This window comes from Clinocottus analis, unplaced genomic scaffold (assembly GCF_023055335.1).
Source record: "Clinocottus analis isolate CAN_PGR_092001 unplaced genomic scaffold, fCliAna1.0.p SCAF_8, whole genome shotgun sequence".
Lineage (NCBI taxonomy): Eukaryota > Metazoa > Chordata > Actinopteri > Perciformes > Cottidae > Clinocottus > Clinocottus analis.
The window spans coordinates 15,310,245-15,331,245 of record NW_027176240.1 but is presented as its reverse complement, the minus strand read 5'-3'; the positions used below and the strand labels follow the sequence as shown (position 1 = coordinate 15,331,245).

The window sequence follows — 21,001 nt, the reverse complement described above, 5'->3', positions numbered from 1 at the left end:
AGTCTTCAGCTTCGTTGTCTTTTACAGTTTCTTTACTTGCCACAAGTACTGTAAATATGAATAGGGGCTTTTTAACAGTGGGTCATTTTTTAAAAAGCTTTGAGCATCAGAGAGGACCACCTGTCTACATCGACTGCTCCATCTTGGTTGATGCCGAGGCTTTTAGTATCGCAAAGTTAAAACCGCTCGCTTCTCAGATCTGACTGAGCGGCGTGTCCTCACATGTATTTGCCATAAAAGGTTACTTTATCTTTCTACTTTTCTCTGATCAACTCCTCGCCCTTTCTTTTTTTTTCTTCTCTGTCCTCCTTTCTTGTTAATTATTTTTTCATTCATTGGTCTCCTCTGATCCTCCGAGGCATCTTTTTATGTGATTGTAAATGTATTCAGCAGCCGTGGTGTCTCGGGTCATGAAAGGGGATCTTTTCAATCAGTGAGTGGAGTCTGTAATTAGATTGTCTTTGGCCTTAATCAGACCAGAGCTTTGATATCCCGGACCGGACGTTTCACTCTATGAACACCACATGGCGCCTGTCCTCCTTTGAGTCTATGACTGACGTTAAAGAGCTCATCCCCGAGTTTTTCTACCTCCCAGAATTCCTGGTCAACAGAGAGGGTAATCATTTTTCCATTTGATTTTTTACCTTAAGGCTATATACCCATCATTTACACCAGCATACATCTTTCAAATCTAGTCATTCGTTTAAAAAGTGGTAAAAAAAATAAATATATACAAATTGCCTTCACAGGTTTTGACTTTGGTGTTCGTCAAAATGGCGAGAGAGTGAATCATGTGAATTTGCCGCCTTGGGCCCGCAACGACCCACGTCTGTTCATCCTGATCCACCGGCAAGCGCTCGAGTCGGACCAGGTCTCCCAGACGCTGTGCCAGTGGATCGACTTGGTGTTTGGGCTCAAGCAGAAAGGCAAAGCAGCTGTCCACGCCATCAATGTCTTCCACCCAGCTGTGAGTAGCTGCTTGTTTCACAAGTTTGATAGAAATGATTGGGAAAGTTGGTGTCGCTTACGAAAGCCTTCGTATCATCTTTCACAGACTTACTTTGGCATGGATGTTTCCGCTGTGGAAGACCCAGTGCAGCGCCGGGCCCTGGAGACGATGATTAAAACATACGGACAGACACCCAGGCAGCTCTTCAGCGCCTCTCATGTCAGCAGGGCCGGCCCCAAACTCTTGATGGATGGGGAGCTGCCGGCCGCCATGGGTCTCCTAGTTCAGCTGGCCTTCAGAGAAACCCGAGAACAAGCCAAAGAAATAGTCTGCCCGGTAATCTGCTCTGTGATGGAAGTGACTCTGCCAGCCGGCTGCGCGCTGAGGGATGACACAATGTTTCCCACATGAGATGATCCGCCGCTCACCTGGCAATTTCCTCTTTTTTTTCCCCTACAGAGCCCACTGCCGTGGATCAAAGGTCTGAAGTGGGGTGAGTATGTGGGCTCGCCCTCTGCTCCAGACCCGGTGGTGTGCTTCAGTCAGCCGCACGGGGAGAGGTTCGGATCCCTGCTGGCTTTGCCAACACGAGCCATCTGCGGGCTGTCCCGCAAGTTCTGCCTCATGATGATTTACAGCAAGGAGCAGGGTAGGACGCTCACGAGTCACTCGGCCTGGATGCACTGGATGGTTTGCACAATGTCCGGCGGACTCGGTTAACTCTGTGTTCTCTCCTTCGTAGGTGTTCGGAGCATGCACAGCACAGACATCCAGTGGTCGGCCATCTTGAGCTGGGGCTACGCAGACAACATATTGAGGCTGAAGAGCAAGCAGAGTGAACCGCCTATCAACTTCATTCAGTGTTCACAACTGCACCAGGTAAGCACAAGTTCAACTCGAGAGTGTTACGCAACTCTACACTGAGGATCGACCGGCAAGCTGTCCGGTTCCTCGTTTCCCTCTGTCCAACCGCCTGTCTCTCTCTCCTCCAGGTGACCAGCTGCGCCTGGGTGCCCGATGGCTGCCAGCTATTCACAGGCAGCAAGTGTGGAGTCATCACCGCCTACAGCAACCGCTTCACCAGCACCACGGTGGGTTTCCATGGTGACGTCCCCCTCTAACCTACCGCCTCCACATCAACACCCAACCACCTCCCATTACCCCCCCCCCCCCCTCCCCACACGCCTTCCCCTCTTTATACCGCCTCACCACTCTGCTTCATTAGTCACATCACAGTTGCCCTTGAAACACATTTCCACTGAACCTACAAGTGAGATTAAAGGTCAGGGATTTCAGTCATCAGAGAGGCTTTCCGACTTTCATCAGTCCCTACCAATAGGCATCTAGATGTCCTGTTTTTTCTGTCTCTGAAGGGTGTTCCAATAGCAATTGATTTGTGCTGTTCAGAAAATACTGTTGTGGAGATTTATTAATGTAGTGTGTTTAGGAAACGGTAAAAGCTGAGCTACCTCATCCTCGCTCACTCTCCACGCAACTATTCAGGTCTGCATGTCCTCTGTACATGGTCTCTGATATGTGTATTTCCATAGCCGTCAGAGATGGAGGTGGAATCTAAGGTTCATCTATACGGACACACAGGGGAAGTCACCAGCCTGTTTGTCTGCAAACCGTACAGCGTCCTCATCAGTGTCAGCCAAGACGGCACCTGTATCCTCTGGGACCTCAACAGGTCAGTGTGCAACAAAAACAAATGAGAAAAAGCTTTCATGGTATTTTAGTGCGTGACGAGGAATAGACAGTAAAGTGCTGCGCTGTGTTTCTTCAGGCTCTGTTATGTACAAAGCCTCACAGGCCACAAAAGCCCAGTGACCGCGGTATCCGCCAGCGAGACCACGGGGGACATTGCAACAGTTTGTGACTCAGGTGACGACCGCGCTGCTCCGTCTCCTCTCAGGGTTCATCATGCCACTTTTCCAGACTGACAGCATGTTGTTATGACACAATGATTCTGTGTGTCCAGTGGGCGGAGGCAGCGACCTGCGTCTGTGGACGGTGAACGGTGACCTCATCGGGCACGTCCACTGCAGAGAGATCATCTGCTCCGTGGCCTTCTCCAACCAGCCGGAGGGCGTGTCCGTCAACGTCATCGCCGGAGGGCTGGAGAACGGCGTCGTCAGGTGGGCAGGCACTTGTTTTCTTTCTTTCTTTTACATTTATGTGCTTCTTTTTTCAAGACAACGAGTTATTCAGTGTTTTTTTTTATACGTGAAATAATTCCAGATTGTGGAGCACCTGGGATTTAAAACCAGTGAGAGAGGTCACCTTTTCCAAGTCGAGCAAACCCATCATCAGGTATCTCATCAGCGCTACAAAGATTGTTATTCTTTGCTTTTATGTGACGCCTCCTTTGAAAATATGTGTGAATACTGATGATGATGTCCCCTCCCGCCTCAGCCTGACGTACTCGTGTGACGGCCACCACCTCTACACGGCCAACAGCGAGGGCACGGTGATGGCGTGGTGTCGGCGGGACCAGCAGCGCATGAAGCTGCCCATGTTCTACTCCTTCCTGAGCAGCTACGCTGCAGGCTGACTGTGTCTGATGTTTACTGCTGTCCAGCTCAGCAAGAGGAGCAGCCCGCCCCACCCCCCCCCTCCTCATCCTCCTCATCCTCCTCCCCCTCCTCCTCCTCCTCTCTGCACTGACAGGGAGGAAGATGTGTCAGCATGGCCTCAATCTCCCTGAACCCTCCCTCCCTAACTTGTAACTTAAGCCAGCCCCAGCTGAGCAAACTCGACCACAGCCGCTCCCAGCATCATCAAATTATTATGAAAATAGTGTTATATGTATATAAATATATATTTATAAACATACTGAAGTGGAATGTTGGGGAGAATGGATGAATATTTGGCCGAGGCTGCAACAGACACTTTATATACAAAATGCATTTCTGAGGGTGTGTGTGATTTGTCCTATAATATTTTGTTAATTGCTGTTGCGTTTGTGTCGTGCGGATCCTTTGCCTGATTGCCTGTTGATTTTCTTGTTTCCTGGTAAGCTGCTACTCTCCGGCCAAAGCCGGACACAAAGTATTAGGACCCCCGTCTCTCACCTCTGCGGCACTCATATTTCCCGGAGCGCGTCCCGCTGACGCTGCAGGAGCTGGGAGGGAGGAAGCCCCTCCTCCGGTCTGTCACCAGGAGACGGCCCGCTCTGTGGGAGTGAGACGCCGCTCTGCTGGGCTGTCTGCTGGGCTGTCTGCTCCACTCAAGTCTGCACACTAGTGTCACGGCTCTGCATCTCTGAATTGCGTTTGAGCTCAGTGGAGGGACGGGGTGGGGGGGACGTTGGGATGAATTGTTCCTTGTGTTGCCTGTTGTTCTGTCCTACTTGTGCATGCTAGAATGATGCTGACCTTTACAGTATGTATGTGGATGTGACATTTACTGTCATGATACTCCTTTATTAAGGCCGGCCTTGGTTGAACCTGTCCTCTTGCATTGAGAAATGTTGATATTCATGTATTTATTAGAAGAGGCGTGTCTCTCCTTCTTTCCTTTGCTTGTGTTTTACTGACTTGAACTGCCAGCTGTTCAAATGCACTAAAACTTTTTCACTACGTAATATAGTTTGCTGAAATTCTGAGAAAATAACAATCAGCATTAAATGCCTGAAGCAGCAGCAGAAGAAGAAGCCAAGAGGAATCACCTGAATGCCCCGTCGCTGAGCTATGGAAAGGGTGCAGTGGGTGGCGGGGTTGGAACAGTTTTCTGCACTGATGACGTTTACAGCGTATTTTCTAATATTCTACACTACACTAATCAGTCCAGGAAACACTTAACCAAACTTTGCTTTTCTTAACCCATCCATGGGTCCATGCAGCTATTCTTTACATTCCCACTTTACCTCCGATACTTTCAGTTTGTCTGTATCATACGTGTGAAATGATAGTCAAAGCACTTTTTTTTTTTTTTATCAGCTACCGTTTAATTCCAGGGGAGCCAATGATCTGTGGTGTTGACATGCGCTGAGCTTTGATTAAATTCCAGTAATAATACTCAAGAAAGCAATATCAGAAACGCAATAGGTCATTGTTGTCATGTTTCATTTGGAGTTTGTGATAACACAGCTGTGAAGATGATGTTTGGCTTTAGTTCTGACTGCAGTGAGCCTCCTGAAAAATGATGTCTTAAATTTCACACTTGGTGTTTGACTTGTTTACAAGAAAGGGAATATTTCTTCTGATATCATGACTTCATTCCTTTTGTGGTGTTATCTTTTTCCTTCTCAGCCCACCAGGACCCTTGTATTCAGCACCAGGCCTGTACAGGATGTGATGTCACCGTTTGTTTACTGGGTTTCCAGCTTCCATGTGTACATACATTTCCTCTTTGACATTTATGAAAGTGTATGTCGACGAGATCCCTAACCTTTTCTTTTCTCTCGCAACATCATCATGTTAGATTGTATCAATGTTCTCCCGTCTTTTATTGTGTTTTTTGTGCTCTCTGAGACAGAAGGATTTTTTTTCCCGTTAACTTAAACTATAAATGATTTAAGATCATTGTCTTGAGTTTCTAAAATTGTGACATTTACATGACTCCACTTGGCATCATCGATTGAGGTTCTGAAAGGATATGTTTTATGTTTATTTTTGTTTGTATATATGTGCGTGTGTGTGTGTGTGTGTGTATGTATGGACAAACAAAGTGATGAGTACATTATAAATATATATATAAATATTTGAAGAGCTATGACATCTTGTGGTTTGTGTTCTATTTCCGTGGTGCTTTCAGGGACACTGGCGTGAAAAGGAACCGAGGTGATGCTGCACAAATTACTGTAGTTTTGATCAGAAGCATGACAAGGAGGGAGAAATAATTATGATTCAAATTGATGGAATGAGATTTTAAATCTGGATGCAAAACCCCCCAAAAGAGCAGTGTCGTTCTGGATGAGGCCCAGCAGTTACTATGTTGAGGGAGGAGGAGGAGGAGGGGGGGGGGGACCCGGTGATGTCAAAGCTGATGTAAAAATGAAATAGGAAAGCCTGCGGATCTCGGGTGCCTTCTGCAGCAATAAAGCAAATTAGCAAACCAGTGGCTGCTTATTTGACTAATGAGCTGTCGCGGTGCGTTTAGGTCCAGCTCGTACAGTCGGAACGCATCCTGGCTTGTTGCTGCTGCAGCTGCGGGTCCACTGATCGAGTGCTCCCTGCCCCACAGCCTGTATCTGATCGTCATACAGAGGTTTCCCCCCTGCTGCATGCGTAACATCTCTCCAAGTCCAGCCGTGGTGCTCACCAAGACCTCACCGCTTGGATCTCATCTTCCTGCACGGAATACGCACGACTCGCGCCGAGCGAACCGCTGAGGCGAAATTGAAACGCCAGGATTTACCTCCTCGGGTTCAGTCCAGACCGAAAGGAGGCTGGGATTTCCTCTTATCATTTGATATTTGACAGATCCTCTCTCTTTTTGTGTGTGTGTGTGTGTGTGTGCGTGTGCGTGTGTGTGTTGGGTGGAGTCAACCCGGAATTCTCCAAATTGGAAAACCATTGGCACATTTCAGGTAGGTCGGCGGCTGTAGCCTACATTAATCTGCTGGTAGCCGAGCAATGCAGCGAAGATGTGTGTGTGTTTTTTAAAAAAATGTATTTTCGACATGCATAATAATGTGCTGTTTATTTCATGATGTGTGGTTCGCTCTCTGGAGCTGTGACCAGGGCCGTAGCTCGCACGGCGTGTGTCCACAGTGTTTTCCCTTCAGAATGAAGGGTCGCCCATGTTTGACAGATCTGCATCAACAATTAGCATCGTTACGCTCGGATAAAACGGTGGAGACCCCGTTAGAGCCCTGATGGAGCCGTGTGCGCTTAAGGATGGGCTACAGGAGGGGAAACCTCCATGGAAAAGGCCTGATAGCTTCCTACGAGGGTGTGAATAACAGCTATAAATTGGCTTTACAGCCATGAAGGGTGGGATGGGGAAATTAATTCACCGTCTGCATCCCCTCTTTACGAAACATCTGCCTGATTATTTCCCTTTGGATACAGTTACATTCGACTTGATGCGATGAAAATGAAATAAATAAGCAAATTGATGCAAAATATATGATATCCACAGTGAGTGAATTGATTCAACATCACCCCACCTCAGTCAAATGCTTCATATTGTGCTACCATTTTTTTTTATTTTTATAAATAACATCTGCGGTCAGCTGTCATCTCTCCCAGCTGTGGCTGTCACACTGGGACATTTCAGGAGTGAGGGGGTCAAGGGGCCTAAAATGAGAGCAATGTTTAGTCATTAGGCTACATTTTGATAGATGCAGAGAAAGGCTGACTACAATAGGACAGATTAAGTCACTGCAACTGCATTGATGCCCACTGTGGAGAAAGTTGAGAGGATGAAGACGAAGAGTGTAGTGTTCTTCTCCAATCTCTAGGTGCCGGGGCAGAGGAAGGAAAGTTGCAGGTGTGATTGCCTTGCAAGGGTCCTAGAACTGATCATTCAAAGGAAATGAGGCAAGACAACCCCCTGAATCTGTGCATAAGTGCCCTTGAGCAAATAAGAACAACTTGAAAAAAAAACAACAACAAAAAAACATCATGAGCACTGACTGTAAAATGACAAATCGCTGTCCAGCTGCTGCCTTTTTGAGCTCTTTCTTCAGATAAAATGGAGCTTGGCGGCTGTACAACAGATTCCCCCAGACAAAATGGGTCCTTTAAATAAAAGGTTGTGGCAGAGAATGGCTGCTCCAAGGGGGGGTAGAGACATCGCCAGGGGGAATGCTGCTTTGTGGGTTTAATGTGATGTTCATTGACTCTGTGTGTCCCCTTTTGTGCCTGTGTTTGGTGTCACAGGAGCACCATGAAGGACGGTATCGCCAACAACAGCACGGCCAGCATCTCCCAAGCCAGGAAATCTGTGGAGCAGCTGAAGATGGAGGCCTGCATGGACAGAATAAAGGTACTTTTATTTCATTTTTTATCCGTGTCTGTGAGCAAATAGTTGCATGTGTTTCTATTTGACCATTTGAATCTTTATCAGTTGTTGGAAGCTTTGCTTATTGCCACTTTATGCAACTGCACGCTTTGTTATGTCTGTATTTCATTAATGTGGTTAACGTGATAAAAATCTGTGCGTACGTATACCTGACCCCCAGTTATTTAGACACATTGCGTGTGATTGCTCTACAATATCCTCTTCTCGATGAGCGACGGTCTTCAGCTCCCAGCCAATAATTCATTTTCATTCATTTCATGTCCGAACAAAGCACAAGGAAATGTCTCGCTTATAACAGGGAACGTTAGCTAACTTAAAATGAACGAACAATACATTGTGTTCGTGCAAGTATTAATTTAGTTAACCCAATAGCCGGGCTGAAACACAGACGCTAGTATTAAAAAACACCTCAGGCGGACATGTTCCTTCATCACGATGAACCCTGTCGTTTATCTTGACTCAATCCCACCTGCTGCCAGATAGACTCACCACCAAATGTGTATGAATCCGCAGCTCAAATGAGTCTGTTGATACAATATGTAGGCCTTAATAAGTAACATTAGATTAAAAACTACAGTGCCGAACTGTTACTGCTACTACTGTGTTTTTTTTATTTTATATTATATTCATTATGAGAGTCACAGAGACGCTGAGAAAGTTTTGAAGAGACAGACTGACACATGTTTTGGTCACACAGTCGGCTGCTGGAAATACCCTTGATTTCTTCAAGAGTATATTCACAGTAGTGGAAAAAGTAGAAAAATCTGCTTTGTCATATAGTCTTATGCTTTAACCTATTTTAGGTAAAATGTTCAGAGGACAAAGCCATATTCTCTGTGGTACTCTACATATTGCCATTTTTGTCATTTTAAACCTTTAAACACAAAATTAAATTAAATAGTTTGAAATTTTGGGAAATAGCCTGGTTTGCGAAAGTGAGATGAAAAGATTGATGCCAACCTCATGTCTACGGTAAATAAAAAGCAGTCGGGTAGCCTAGCTTAGCACAAGAAAAAGACTGGAAACACAGGGAAACGGCTAGCATGGTTCTGAATCTGCCTCCAGTACCTCAAAATCTCCCTGTCACGTTATATCTAATTATATCTGGTTTGGTTGGAAGTAAGAGTACATTTTTTGTTCAAACTAAAGAAACAAGATATGCCAGCGTGGATTCATAAACTTTAGCGGGCTTAGAAGAGGAATGTTGTTACCTTTAGTCTCAGCCAGGCGAGCTCTTCCCCCTCGTTTAAAGTCTTTATGCTAAGCTAAGCTAACTGCTGCTCTCTCCAGCTCCACATTTAGAGAAGAGTGAGACGTGAGAATGATGTTGTTCATCATCATATCGAACTCTCCACCAGAAAGCGAATGAGTGTATTTGCCAAAGTGGTACAACATCTTAAATTAAACCTCAGAAACAGACAACGCTTTTTTAGATATCTATGAGTTCTCTTATGTCAATACCCATGTCCGCTATTTCACACTGTTTGCTATCTCAGTGCGTTATGACTGCATTAACGCATGTATTGGATCGGCTGATACTGTATCAGTGAACCATCACCTTGTATCAGTCCTTCATACAGTTTCTGTTCTCTAAAAGAGTACTTTGTTTTGTGAGCCTACATATTAACTTGGTCGTTGACAGTTTGGACAGAGACTCTGGTCTGTTGTGCTCGTAGCAGCTAAAGCAGCCGTAAGCCGCTAACGTTGAGCAGAGATAAGCAGCTCGCTACCGAGGTCTGGTAAGCTCCCATTCTTCCAAAATCTAAACCCCCAGACTTTTTTTTTCCTTTCTTAATTTTCAAAGTCATCCTCATCCACTCTGACCCAGGTGACATGACTTGATGCTTTTGATCAGACTTTTCTGCAGCTCCCTCTGGAGCCTCAAAAGGGTTAATACGACTTTAAGTTCCCATCGTTTCTTCCAGATGACGCCTAAATGTATGTTCCCCAGCTTAGTTCAGAGCAGATTCTTCTGACAGTCGTCACATGAAGCATCAGTTCACCTTCGAAGCACCGGCGTCGCCACCTCTCTGTCTGAGTTTATCCTCTGTGAGCAGCTGGGAGACCCGAGTAGCACCAATGTGCTCACTGTGAGAGATGAGCCCGGAGGCTGGCTGGGCTTCGGTGATTGTTGACCACTTCTGACATTAGTTATCCACCAATTTGGGTCATCTTCTCTGAGTGTGATCACATAGATTGTCCTTTGTTAGGCTTCTTGTTAACTTGTATTGCCAGTGAGGTTTCTGGTTAAAATTCCCAGTTGCAGCAAAGAGGACATTGAAATGTTGCTTGTTCTATATGATAATCATATTCCTGGTACCCATAACCTCCTGCAGCTCCATCAGTTCAGGCCTAATAAAGAGTAAACTACACCTGGTCAAACATTGACTTTTGAGCCCTTTCTGCTCCTTATGGTTGAGTTCAGTCCCCATGCTTTAAAATGTAATAATGTTCTCACTGTATAGAGATTCATATCGTCCATTCATCAGATCGAACCATTCCTGGAAGTCAGTTGTTTTTACTGAATCTTGTTTTCACCTCAATAAGCAGATATTTTGCGTGAATATGTTTCTGGTGTGTGAAAGGCGGCTGTTCGTGAACTACTCCTTGTGCAACTTAAAAGGCCGTGTCCCCATCTCATTCGGCATGCTCCTCGTGTGCTGAGGGAGTGATTGCCCCACAGCCCCGAGGCTGTTCGCTCAGCATTATCGCCCGGGCCTGGAGGCCTGCCATACCCCATCATCCCTACCCAGCACAACAAAGGCTGCTTAAAAGAACATAGTGATTATCCCCAACGTGTAATCAGGGTTTGGAAGATGTATCAGGAAGACCCCTAATTTAACCTACAAGTTGACTTTTTTTTGGCGCAATGTCTCATTTGAATCTTTTCAGATATTTACATGTTTTTTTTAATGAGTCGGGTTTAAAGGGCCAGTGTGTTGGATTTAGGGGAATATATGTATCAATTATTGTGTTTTCATCAGTGTATAGTCACTTGAAACTAAGAATGATTGTGTTATAAGAATAAGCCTTTCATAACAATAGTCTGCCTACACACCGGTCCTTTATTATAGACCTTATTCTAATCATATATAATCACGTCAGTCAAGAAGTCATTTTGATTTTGAAGGCAAAATTACCATCATGTTTAAAAACATATATATATATATATATATATATATACACACACACACACACACACACACACACACACACACACACACACACACACACACTGTATAGTGGATACAGAAATGTGAAAGACAAGTATATAACCTGAAACACTAAACGTACAATATTATAACCAACATTTCCCCCAAACAATAAAAGATAATACAATATTTAATTCTAGCTTATCAATTATTATAAAATTGAAAACATAGTTGAATCCCTGTTTTTCACCTCTAAACAGTAAATTGAGTGAAACCACATCAATATTGTCATTAAATTAACAGTCGAAATATGCATCATGAAGCCTCGACATGTTCAGTTGTATTTGTTTATGATTGAATAGTAATTCATTTAAATACTAACAGTCTGTGACGTTATTATATGAGTACTCTATAGCGGCCTAATTTGAGTCGATAGTAGATGGTAGTGGAAGTTGTTGATCTATAGAGTTCAGATGCCACGTCCACGTCATTTCACACCGTAAAGCCGGGCGGAAGAAACGGGTCAGATGTGGGGAATAGAATAGTCAACAAAGGTTGTCCGGTGGATTCATGTAATCACACCGAAAGTACAGCAACACAACTGAAAAAATGAAATACGAGTTTCACACTGCTAGTTTTTTTGTGTGAAAAAGAATAACTGCAATAAAATTAGTGGCGATATCCATGATGATTGACAATAAAAAAAACGGAATATCCAAGAATATCACAGTGTGGGTCATAGAGCGAGAACAACAGCGCCCGCATCAAGCATAACACGGTCTTTAAAGGTGCTCACTAGCGTTCAGAATAACTTGCTGTCAAGCCTACGATTGTGTGCGAGGCAAACAAACTTTCTTTCTTCATATTGCTGCTGAAAATGAAGTCTAGATGATAAAAAGTGTAAAATGATGCCCTGCTAAATGAGCTTGGAAGTATTTAGATAACATTGTGTTTGACTTGTCAGTTTTATAGTCACCTTAGCAATTTATGGAAAACGACATGGCCGACTTGAATTTAAATGAATCTTAAACGTCAGATCTGATGTATATCTGAAACGCTTTCACTCGGCTCCTGACAAATATTTAAGCTTTCTGAATAATTGACTTCTGTCGTCTCATTTGGCTCATCTTTGCTCTTGTGTGTAAATCCTTTTGAGCGAGTTTAACCACAATTTCAACGTATAAAAGACAAAGCTGTGTTAGTTTATTTTAACAGGAAGACAAACAACCAATTGTTTCTTTGCTTGATTGACACATTTGAGTAAATCTAATGAGTTTTTTTAAGTGTTCAATCTGACCAGAACTTCTCAACTCTTAAAATCAACCACATGTAATTTGTAATCAAGTAAAACATGTCATGTTTGTTTTTCAGCTAACTATGAGGACATTAATCTGAAATATCTGGCAACGGGTTAACGATACAGTTCACACACAAATTATTATCCACAATAATGTCTCAGCAAAAACTTAATGAATATGCATTAAAGAGGAAAAACGTTTCCACTGATTGAGACAGCTGACAATATTAAGCCTTTGGCGTTATACATATGACATTAAGTTATTTAAATATCTGTATTGTTTTCAAAAAGCAGAGAAAAGTACAAAGAAAGAGAAGGAAACAGACAGTCGGTCTTGTCTAGCGATCCCTGAAATGTGATTAAGGGATCTGATGAAGGAGTGTATCGCTGACACGAGGAGCCTCTGTGCTGCTGATTGAGGGATCTCCTCCTTCTCATTAATTGTTCAATCAGGCAAAGGAATGGGATCTGTGTTAATTAGAAGGACTCTCCTTCCATCACGGGGCTGCAGTGTAATTACAGTCAGTCTGTGCAATAGCACGTTTCGTCCTGTGGGGCTCTTGTTTTATGCAGAAACTCTGGCTGCAGTTGCATGACGGTATAATTATTGCATTTTCTTTGATTATAAGAGTAATCAAGCTGTTTAGTTGCATCGGCAGAGCCAGCTTTGGTGATGTTCCCACCTCGTGCAGACTCCAATAAGGGCTGGGAATGACTCCATTAGAGACAGAAATTACAGCAAAAAATAGTTTACTGTTAAATATACAGTATATAGTGTGTCCTCTGAGTGAGCAGACTTTAACTGTCCTCTAATGTGACAGTTTCCAGAGTATGAACTCACTACAATAGCCCAGTTAGATCAGAATAGGTCTAACTGACCAAATAGCTATTAAACTATTGACATTTGTCTGCTGTTGGTTGTGTCTGAGTGCAGCCCCACAGAGCAGCGAGCATGGCTGTGGACCCGTCACCTGGCTTCAAAGTTACTGGTACAGCATGAGATGCTCTATGTGACCCAATGAAGCCATGACCTCTTTTGAAGGATTCCTAGATAACCTGTAGGGCTAAACGTGTCTGGTGTCCTGATCCCTTGTTGGGGGACCATTGAGGTAAAGATACAGTAAAAAATAAGCTGAGGGATTTTGCTACAAAGGTGTAAGTAAGTAAGTTTATTTCCTGGTGTTTATTCTTAAATAGCTGTCTGTTTTAACACAATATAGCTGCATATGGTAGTTTATATACCTATATAGTATATATGTATTTTTTTTAGATGTTCTTAATTGTCAAAACGACCAAAACCAGTGCTCTTACTGGCAAGTATTTCATGTGTTAATTCCTCTCTCCCTCCATTAATGTCCCTGGTAAATGGACCTGCACTAGTAAAGCGCTTTTAGTCTTCCAACCACTCAAAGCGCTTTAACACTACATGATATATTCACCCATTCACCCACTGACGGGAGGAGCCACCATGCAAGATGCCACATCCTCAACCATACATACTCCAATTGTAGGGTTAAGTGTCTTGCTCAAGGACACATCGACATGGGCTAGTGGTGCCGGTGATGGAAACCACCAATCCACTGATTGAAAGATGATCCTGCTCACCACTCAGCCACAGTCGCACACACAAAAATGTGTATTAATCCACGACTAAAAATAGTCCCCATGTACAATACTTTACCGCAGTTTAAGTAAGATTTGTTGGAAACTCCGATGCCCCGCTGAGCAGAGTTTAGATCCTTTAAAATAAAGGAATATATATATATTTGATGCTATTTTATTAGATTCTCATCTTCAGTAGGTACAGACGTAAGCAAAAATTAAGAGACGGACTAACGTGTAGTTGGTGATGGTCTTTTCATAGGATTTGTTGACAATAATAAAATGTAGAATAACCTCTCTGAACCTTTTTCTTCCTTTTTAAAACACAGAAATATCACCCTGAACGTCCTTAAGGCGTCTTATTTTTATGCTGTGAGACTGTCAACATGATGCTATAATAATCCACGTTGAAGCTGATGGGCACAATGGTGGATTTTGTGTGTTTTAATTCTCTTGTGAGAGCAGCAGTAGGTGAGGTGTGATGGCACACAGGAGATCAGATGGCTCTGTCCTCGTGGTGGATCCCTGAGCCCTCGCCGTCCCTCTGCTGCAGCTGCTCCCCTGCTCTCCATTCGCGGCCTCCCCCTCCCGTAACCTCCCACTCGGCTCCCGAGTAGAAACCTACATTCAGATGCAGTCTGGCCGCACGGTAGAAATGTCTTGTCACTGTTTGACTTTGAAAAATACACGAGGCAGAAAGTGTGTTGTTCGTCCCGTCCTCCTTTCCCCTTTGCTGGTCAAGGTCCCGCCTTACCACCTGTCAGTCATCTGAATGAGCTGTCTCATTGCCAGAGGCAGACCTAAGCCAACGGGCATCAGTGCAGTCGACACGGGCACCGACGAATCAGAAGCACAAATCATATGCGATTTCAAAGAAACTCCCAAAAGATTTTTCTCTGAGAACGAACACACAATGAGTTGTGAACTTTAGTGCAACGCTATCAAAATGAAAACACACTAGAAGAATAGCGCAATTCTTCTCCTGCACTCCATTCCTCTATAAAGTATTTACTTTCAGCGAATAAAGAAAAGCACAAGAGAAAAATATATGACCATAAATACAAACCAACCTTTCAAAATGCTCCGCACAAAATAGATTCATTCATCAGAGTTGTGTTATGTTGTGGTGTGTTGTGTTGGGGCTGAATGGACGGCAACGTCGGTCAGTCATTATTATATTCTGTGACAAAGAGTTGCACAACCACTGGCAGTTTTAGCCTCGTCCAATAACACTACACAAGAAGAACATTGCTTTTGACTTTCCATCCAGGGGAACGTAGACAGCAGCAACACCAGAAAGACATTGTCCACCAACTACGACTGTGTTTGAGCAGCGAGCGACATTAACAGATTCCACCAGCTTTCGTCCCGCTGGCGTCCTGCGGTCTGCCCGCGGAGTGCAGCTCGATGCGGGACGCGACGAGGTCTCTCTGAAGATGTGCACAACCGTCGCCCATCTGCCTGAAATCATGTTTCGTCCATCTTACTATCCTGCAGTCGGACTTGATGCAGGCTGGGCAGTGAGGCAGCCTCAGGTCCCAGCTGGGGACGCTGTCTTCCTCTCTCTCCTCCGGTGGGCGGTCGACTCCACTTTCTGTGGCATTTGGTCCAAAGGGGTCGGGGGGGATGATGACCCGCTCGCAGTCGGCTGCAGCTTATCCAATCCCTCAGCGTCCTTCTCTGATCTTGATGAGTTTATCCCGTCAAATGCCAAACACACGAATGAAATACAAAAGTAGTTTCATGACTAATACTAAAACTAATGGCATTCCCATCAGCCTCAGCGTTTCTTTGAGTTGTATTTTAACACTTAACTCCATAAACTAAAATAATTCGTATTAGGCCCAAAAAAAAACAACACAGCAGCATCTGCACAGTGAAGTGTTCAATTATTTGTGGGGTATTTTCTGCCTTGTTTGATAGCAACAGGGAGGAAAAGATGGAGAGAGAAAGATGCAGCAAAGGTCCCCAGCCAGATTTGAACTTGTAAGTCGCGTGATAAATTATATATCAGAGAAGCGGAAACGACCTCCGACACCACGCCGATGGAGGCAAGGTAGATGAATATGTTGTACATAAAGCACAGGTGTGACTAGTTTTCATTTTACTAGTCCCAAAAACATCCCGAACGTCATTTAAGATTCAGGTCAAGAGACAGAGTCGTGTGAAGGAGACAGAATACATCTTCCATTCATATAGTTAGTAATTATTATTACAAATAATAGTCGGAGAGATTTCTAATCGCCGATGCGTGTCCTTTTTCCTTTTCGTCTCGACATTTCAGGTCTCCAAAGCGGCCGCAGACCTGATGGCGTACTGCGACGCCCACATACGCGAGGACCCCCTCATCATGCCCGTCCCCGCCTCCGAGAACCCTTTCCGGGAGAAGAAGTTCTTCTGCACCATCCTCTGATGACCCGCCGGTCGAGCTGAATGGGTGCAGGCATGGCGTCGCCTGTCTTCTCCGTCTTCACCACACCTGAAGCTACTGGCCACAGGCGTTGAGTTGAGTTTTGCCAGGTGGACACTCTGTTGTTGGTCAGCTCTGTCCTGGTGGCTGAAGGTTTTGGGGGAGTCAACTATCAAACTGGCAACCCAATGAGCGTATCATGTCTTGTTAAATAGGTTTGTTATTGCTTTGTTATTAGAGAACAGCCTTGCTCAGTGCTTAATGAGATGAGAGATGCTTTTCTTTTTCTTTTATCGTGCTAGATCTTTCCATGCCTCAGGAAACAGAAATTTGCCCAGTGTCTACGACGTTTTTCAATATTTATTTCCCTTCCCTTTAGCTGAATAAAAAAAAACATTCATATTTGTATTATCTCGAACATAACTTGAGTTAGTTTGTGTTGTTTTCAGTGCACAGGTTTGACTGTTCATAGCAAAATGTTATTGAAAGTGCGACTGAAATTTGAGACTTTCCTCTCCAGTGGTTTCTCTTTCAATTTGCCTCCAGAGTCACAAACTATTAACCTGCTGGCTTTAGTGCCGCACTACAGTCCATTTCAGATTAGAGCCCAGAAACAGAAACCTTATCTCTCGCAGAGTAAACGATTTGTTTGTGCCAACTGCTCTGGTAATAAGGAGGTGGCTGCACATGCATAAATAGACTCTCTTTATTTCATTGGAAGGGGCAGAGCTGATGTTTCAACAGCGGGATGAGTTCCTCAGGGTTATCAGTGTGCAAACAACCCTTAGGTTAAGAATTATTTATGAATCTGCCACCTCCGTCTCAGGCCCCCTCTAATGCATTTGCTGCTCCTTTTTGATTTGCTCATCATCCACTTCAAATCAGAGACACTATCGGTTAATGCCGCAGCCCCTGACTGGAATATTTTTGCAAGTTGCAGGACATCCTTTCCCCTTATTTCCTTAACGGTCTGCTTTGTTTTCTGGGCATGTTTCCTGAGTCTGATTCTTTTGGTCTGTCCTACGAGTGAATGGCAAGGCCTTTGACATTAATGCCAAACCAGAGGCCTGCATGTTCCTCCGCTCCTTTTTGACAGCCTCCTCTGTTTCCAAGGGACCGTCAGTCTTTTAGAGTGTACAGTATAGTTACAGTGCCAATTTCTGTAAGAGCAGTGTGATTCACACTGTGCTCCCACAGCTTTTTCCCCCCGTTTTTTGTTTGTTTTTTGGAAGAAAAAGCACACTGTCGAAACATTTCCTTTAAATGGTAGTTGAATAGCATTTGCTAATTTTTACGATGAATTGTTATGATCGTTATTAATATTGTTATTATGAGTAGTATTATTGAATATTTGTTGCACAGCACTGACAGCTACATGACGTGTAGTGCTACTAAGCTTGTATGATACTTAGGAGAAAAAAAAACATTTATAAATCATGCAATTATTGATACTATCTGACTATTTTTTAAGAATAACGGTAAGGGTCGGTTTACATAATATAATATGATCCCTTCGGTGGTTGAGGCTTTTTTGCATCATCGTGTCTGTAAAATTAAAAGACATTTCCTCTTGGTACTTGAAGAGCCATTACATTAGGAATCAAAGTGAAACTGGATTGTCTTAAACTATTAGACTCAAATTGTTTTTTAGGATAATTATTGTCTTTATTTCCTAAATCATAAAACCTGAGACTGACCTCAGGGCGCTCCCACTGACCTCATCTTGAGGATGTTGCCAAATCTGAAACAAGAAATATAACGGTTAGAGATGAATATTGCATGGATTTATTTCTATCTTTAACAGAGAGAACTATTATGATATGAAATATTGCCTCTTAGTTAACTTTCTGGGTGCTACTTTGCACATAAAAATCTCCTTGGAGTACAGATATGTTGACAATGTGCAGCTGTATTCATGAATGGTATTATCGTTTTGGTAAAAAAAAAAAAAAAAAAAAAGCATTTAAATAGCAGGCTTTGTAAATCCTTCTGATGGATCAAATGAATTAAAAGAAAACGGCAACCCCAATGTGCTGTGTCGTCAATAATTCTGCCTCGTGTCTCTCACTCCAGCCTGTCTGATCCCACTGACAACATGCAACGCCTCTGCAAATCGTTCCGGGTCTCACAGATGAACACGATATTCTGTGTGTGGTGGAGACCTCCTGTGGCTGAGCTGAACCATAGGCCATCTGGATGCACTCTTCATGCGCCACGGCTTTTTATTTTTTTATCGGACCGTGATTAAATTCAGCCTCAGCCAGTTTGTCTTTTACACTGAGGGTAGAGAGAAAAGCGTCTTCAGACACCGCGTGGCGCATGACAAATATCCATTATAACGATTCGGGGGATCTGCCTGACTCATTTTCTGTTGCAGCTATTCCATGTTTTCGTCATGCATGCATGTACAGCCTCACTTTTTACCAAGTTGGGTTGATATTGGTTCCCGTTTCACTGCACTTTGAGGTCTGGTGATCATATTTTTGATCGGAGTCAGAATTGCTTCTTTTGGCCTCATAAATCACGGCCATGTTTGGGAAAGGATCTGTGTTCCTATTATAGGTCAAGTTATACAAACTTGCAACAACTGAAGGGATTGTATTGACATTCATAAGGCAAGTCACCTATCCCTTATTGATTTTACAATCCCAAGGGAGCAGTGTGTAATTAAAGGGAAGCACAGATAGAAGTTACTGGTTTTTCAACCTTAGCAAAGCTCTGGAGTGGATTATTATCTACATTCATATTAAGTTACGGGCCCCCGAAAATGTATCAGTTTTGTGTTGTGATTGATGGAGTCGTACATGAGTGCTATATTTTTCAGGGGGGAAAAGATGTCACAAACACATTTGGATAAGAACAATGCAGGGTTGTTCAGTCACTGTCAATAACATCTAATCCAACCACTCAGTTCTGATGAAGCGTCAGCTGCATTCTAAGTTTATTTTCCTAACATTGAATTCAAATGTTGATCATTTAGTCATCTATAATTGAGATGAAATACAATTTAGCAAATGGCACGGGCTGGAAGTCAGTTTTACTATTATAGCTCAGAATCCTATCCCGGAGGGCTTTGCTGTCTGAACAACATGTTCCCTCTTTCCTTGGACCCCATAATATGAGGACAAGACAAAGACTTTTATGAGAAACTTTTATGAACCAAAAACTGAAATTAGAAATTCAATAAGTACGTCTTAATATTGTGTGGCATACACAGGGTTCTCAGATGGGACCTGAGTAGATAAAAATAAATCTATACAGAGCCAAAAACAAGTTGTGAGTGCGGCGTGTTCTGAATGCTGCAAAACAAAAGAGAAAGAGAAAATGAATTGAGTTGGAATAATATGATTAGGGAATGAATAAATAAGTTTCAACATATAAATACAAAGTTAATTCAAAGTTGAGAGCCTGTAAACAACAAAGACAAGGGTTGGATCTCCGCAGCAGGATGTCACTTTGTCTTTTGAGAAACCCTGACCATGCTATGAATAGTCTTTTTCTTTCAAATGAATAATGTGTTGCAGAGAGAAATAAATCATTGTAATGAGTAGGAATGCGACTCCAAAAGAATGATATGATGCACAGGGAAGTAATTATCCCCAGGGCAGTAGGTTATCTAATCCAGAGAATCTGCGCTGGAGCAATTTTCCAAATTGAGCAGTGAGCCCCCAAAGTGTATATGCAAAATACATGAGAACAGTAATAATTTCTGATAAGACTATTTATCTACACTCACAGCACGCTTTTTCATTTCTGCTCATGACACTGGCTTAGAGTGTTTCCCAGCATTATGTTTCCATCCCAGAGATGGTAAAGATGTTTTTTTTTTAAACATGCAGGCGACATTGTAACTCAGATGAGTACAAATTAAATTGGAACGAGCATGGAAGCAGGAACCTCTTCCTCTCCAAGAGAAATATGGTGCTCTCAAAGTCAAAAGAAATCCTCCTCAAACACCCTCCTCCACGCACAATAGATTCAATTTAAATGATTCATGTGGAGCACAGGGTGACAGATTTAAAGTCATGTTCTCATTTTAAAGCTACAACATGTCACCTGTGTTTCAGTGGGTTCAATTGTTGCGTTTATGTCTGTGTTCCACTCTGCTGACAAGAGTTTCCCCCCACTTAATTGGGAATTAATTAAAGTAGAAAAAAACGACTCACCATTATGTTATAATAATAACATGGTAAGATGTGCCACAGTGATGCAGGCTGTAGCTCTGATCAATGTTTTAATGTCTCAGTTTACTTCTGTAGTCGTGTGATGAACTATTTATTGTGCTTACTAAAATATTCAGTTTACTTCTATGCAGTTTGAGTGGAAACCTAAACTATGTGGTGTGCAATATTTATTCATAGAGCTTCATGGAAAATGTTTTTTTTTTTTTGCTCATAATAATAACGACATTTGGAGCTAAATTATATCCTGACCCATTTTTACAATCACGTTGTATCGTATCTTCTAAAAATTACTGAAACTGTTCCGATTGGCCAGATCGAGTTCAACTCCATCACCCAGAGTGCACCTCGGCAGGATTCCACGTCTCCCATTGGCTGCTCTCCCCTCGCGGCGGAGGAGGACGTGAGGCGGTGGTGAGAGACGGCGGAGAGCTGCGG

The 21,001-nt window shown here is 43.2% G+C and overlaps 2 protein-coding genes across 5 annotated transcripts in view; both read left to right on the top strand.

Annotated features, from left to right (window-relative positions):
• The window catches only part of lyst (lysosomal trafficking regulator), a 53,571-nt gene extending 47,903 nt beyond the window's left edge, over positions 1 to 5,668 (top strand). For all 4 annotated transcript variants that reach the window (XM_068567379.1, XM_068567378.1, XM_068567377.1 and 1 more), the window contains 11 exons: positions 476 to 616; positions 750 to 967; positions 1,055 to 1,285; positions 1,409 to 1,598; positions 1,692 to 1,828; positions 1,942 to 2,040; positions 2,500 to 2,639; positions 2,736 to 2,833; positions 2,931 to 3,087; positions 3,191 to 3,262; positions 3,365 to 5,668. In XM_068567379.1, the coding sequence (XP_068423480.1) occupies positions 476 to 616; positions 750 to 967; positions 1,055 to 1,285; positions 1,409 to 1,598; positions 1,692 to 1,828; positions 1,942 to 2,040; positions 2,500 to 2,639; positions 2,736 to 2,833; positions 2,931 to 3,087; positions 3,191 to 3,262; positions 3,365 to 3,503 (1,622 nt within the window). In that variant the 3' untranslated portion in view covers positions 3,504 to 5,668. The remainder of the gene's footprint in view (positions 1 to 475; positions 617 to 749; positions 968 to 1,054; positions 1,286 to 1,408; positions 1,599 to 1,691; positions 1,829 to 1,941; positions 2,041 to 2,499; positions 2,640 to 2,735; positions 2,834 to 2,930; positions 3,088 to 3,190; positions 3,263 to 3,364) is intronic.
• A 420-nt stretch (positions 5,669 to 6,088) lies between these two features.
• On the top strand, positions 6,089 to 18,397 carry LOC137780231 (guanine nucleotide-binding protein G(I)/G(S)/G(O) subunit gamma-4). The gene is made up of 3 exons (XM_068568680.1): positions 6,089 to 6,482; positions 7,780 to 7,885; positions 16,257 to 18,397. The coding sequence occupies exons 2-3, from the start codon at positions 7,787 to 7,789 to the stop codon at positions 16,383 to 16,385; spliced, it is 228 nt and encodes a 75-aa protein (XP_068424781.1). The 5' UTR covers positions 6,089 to 6,482; positions 7,780 to 7,786; the 3' UTR covers positions 16,386 to 18,397.
• Positions 18,398 to 21,001: the final 2,604 nt, after the last annotated feature.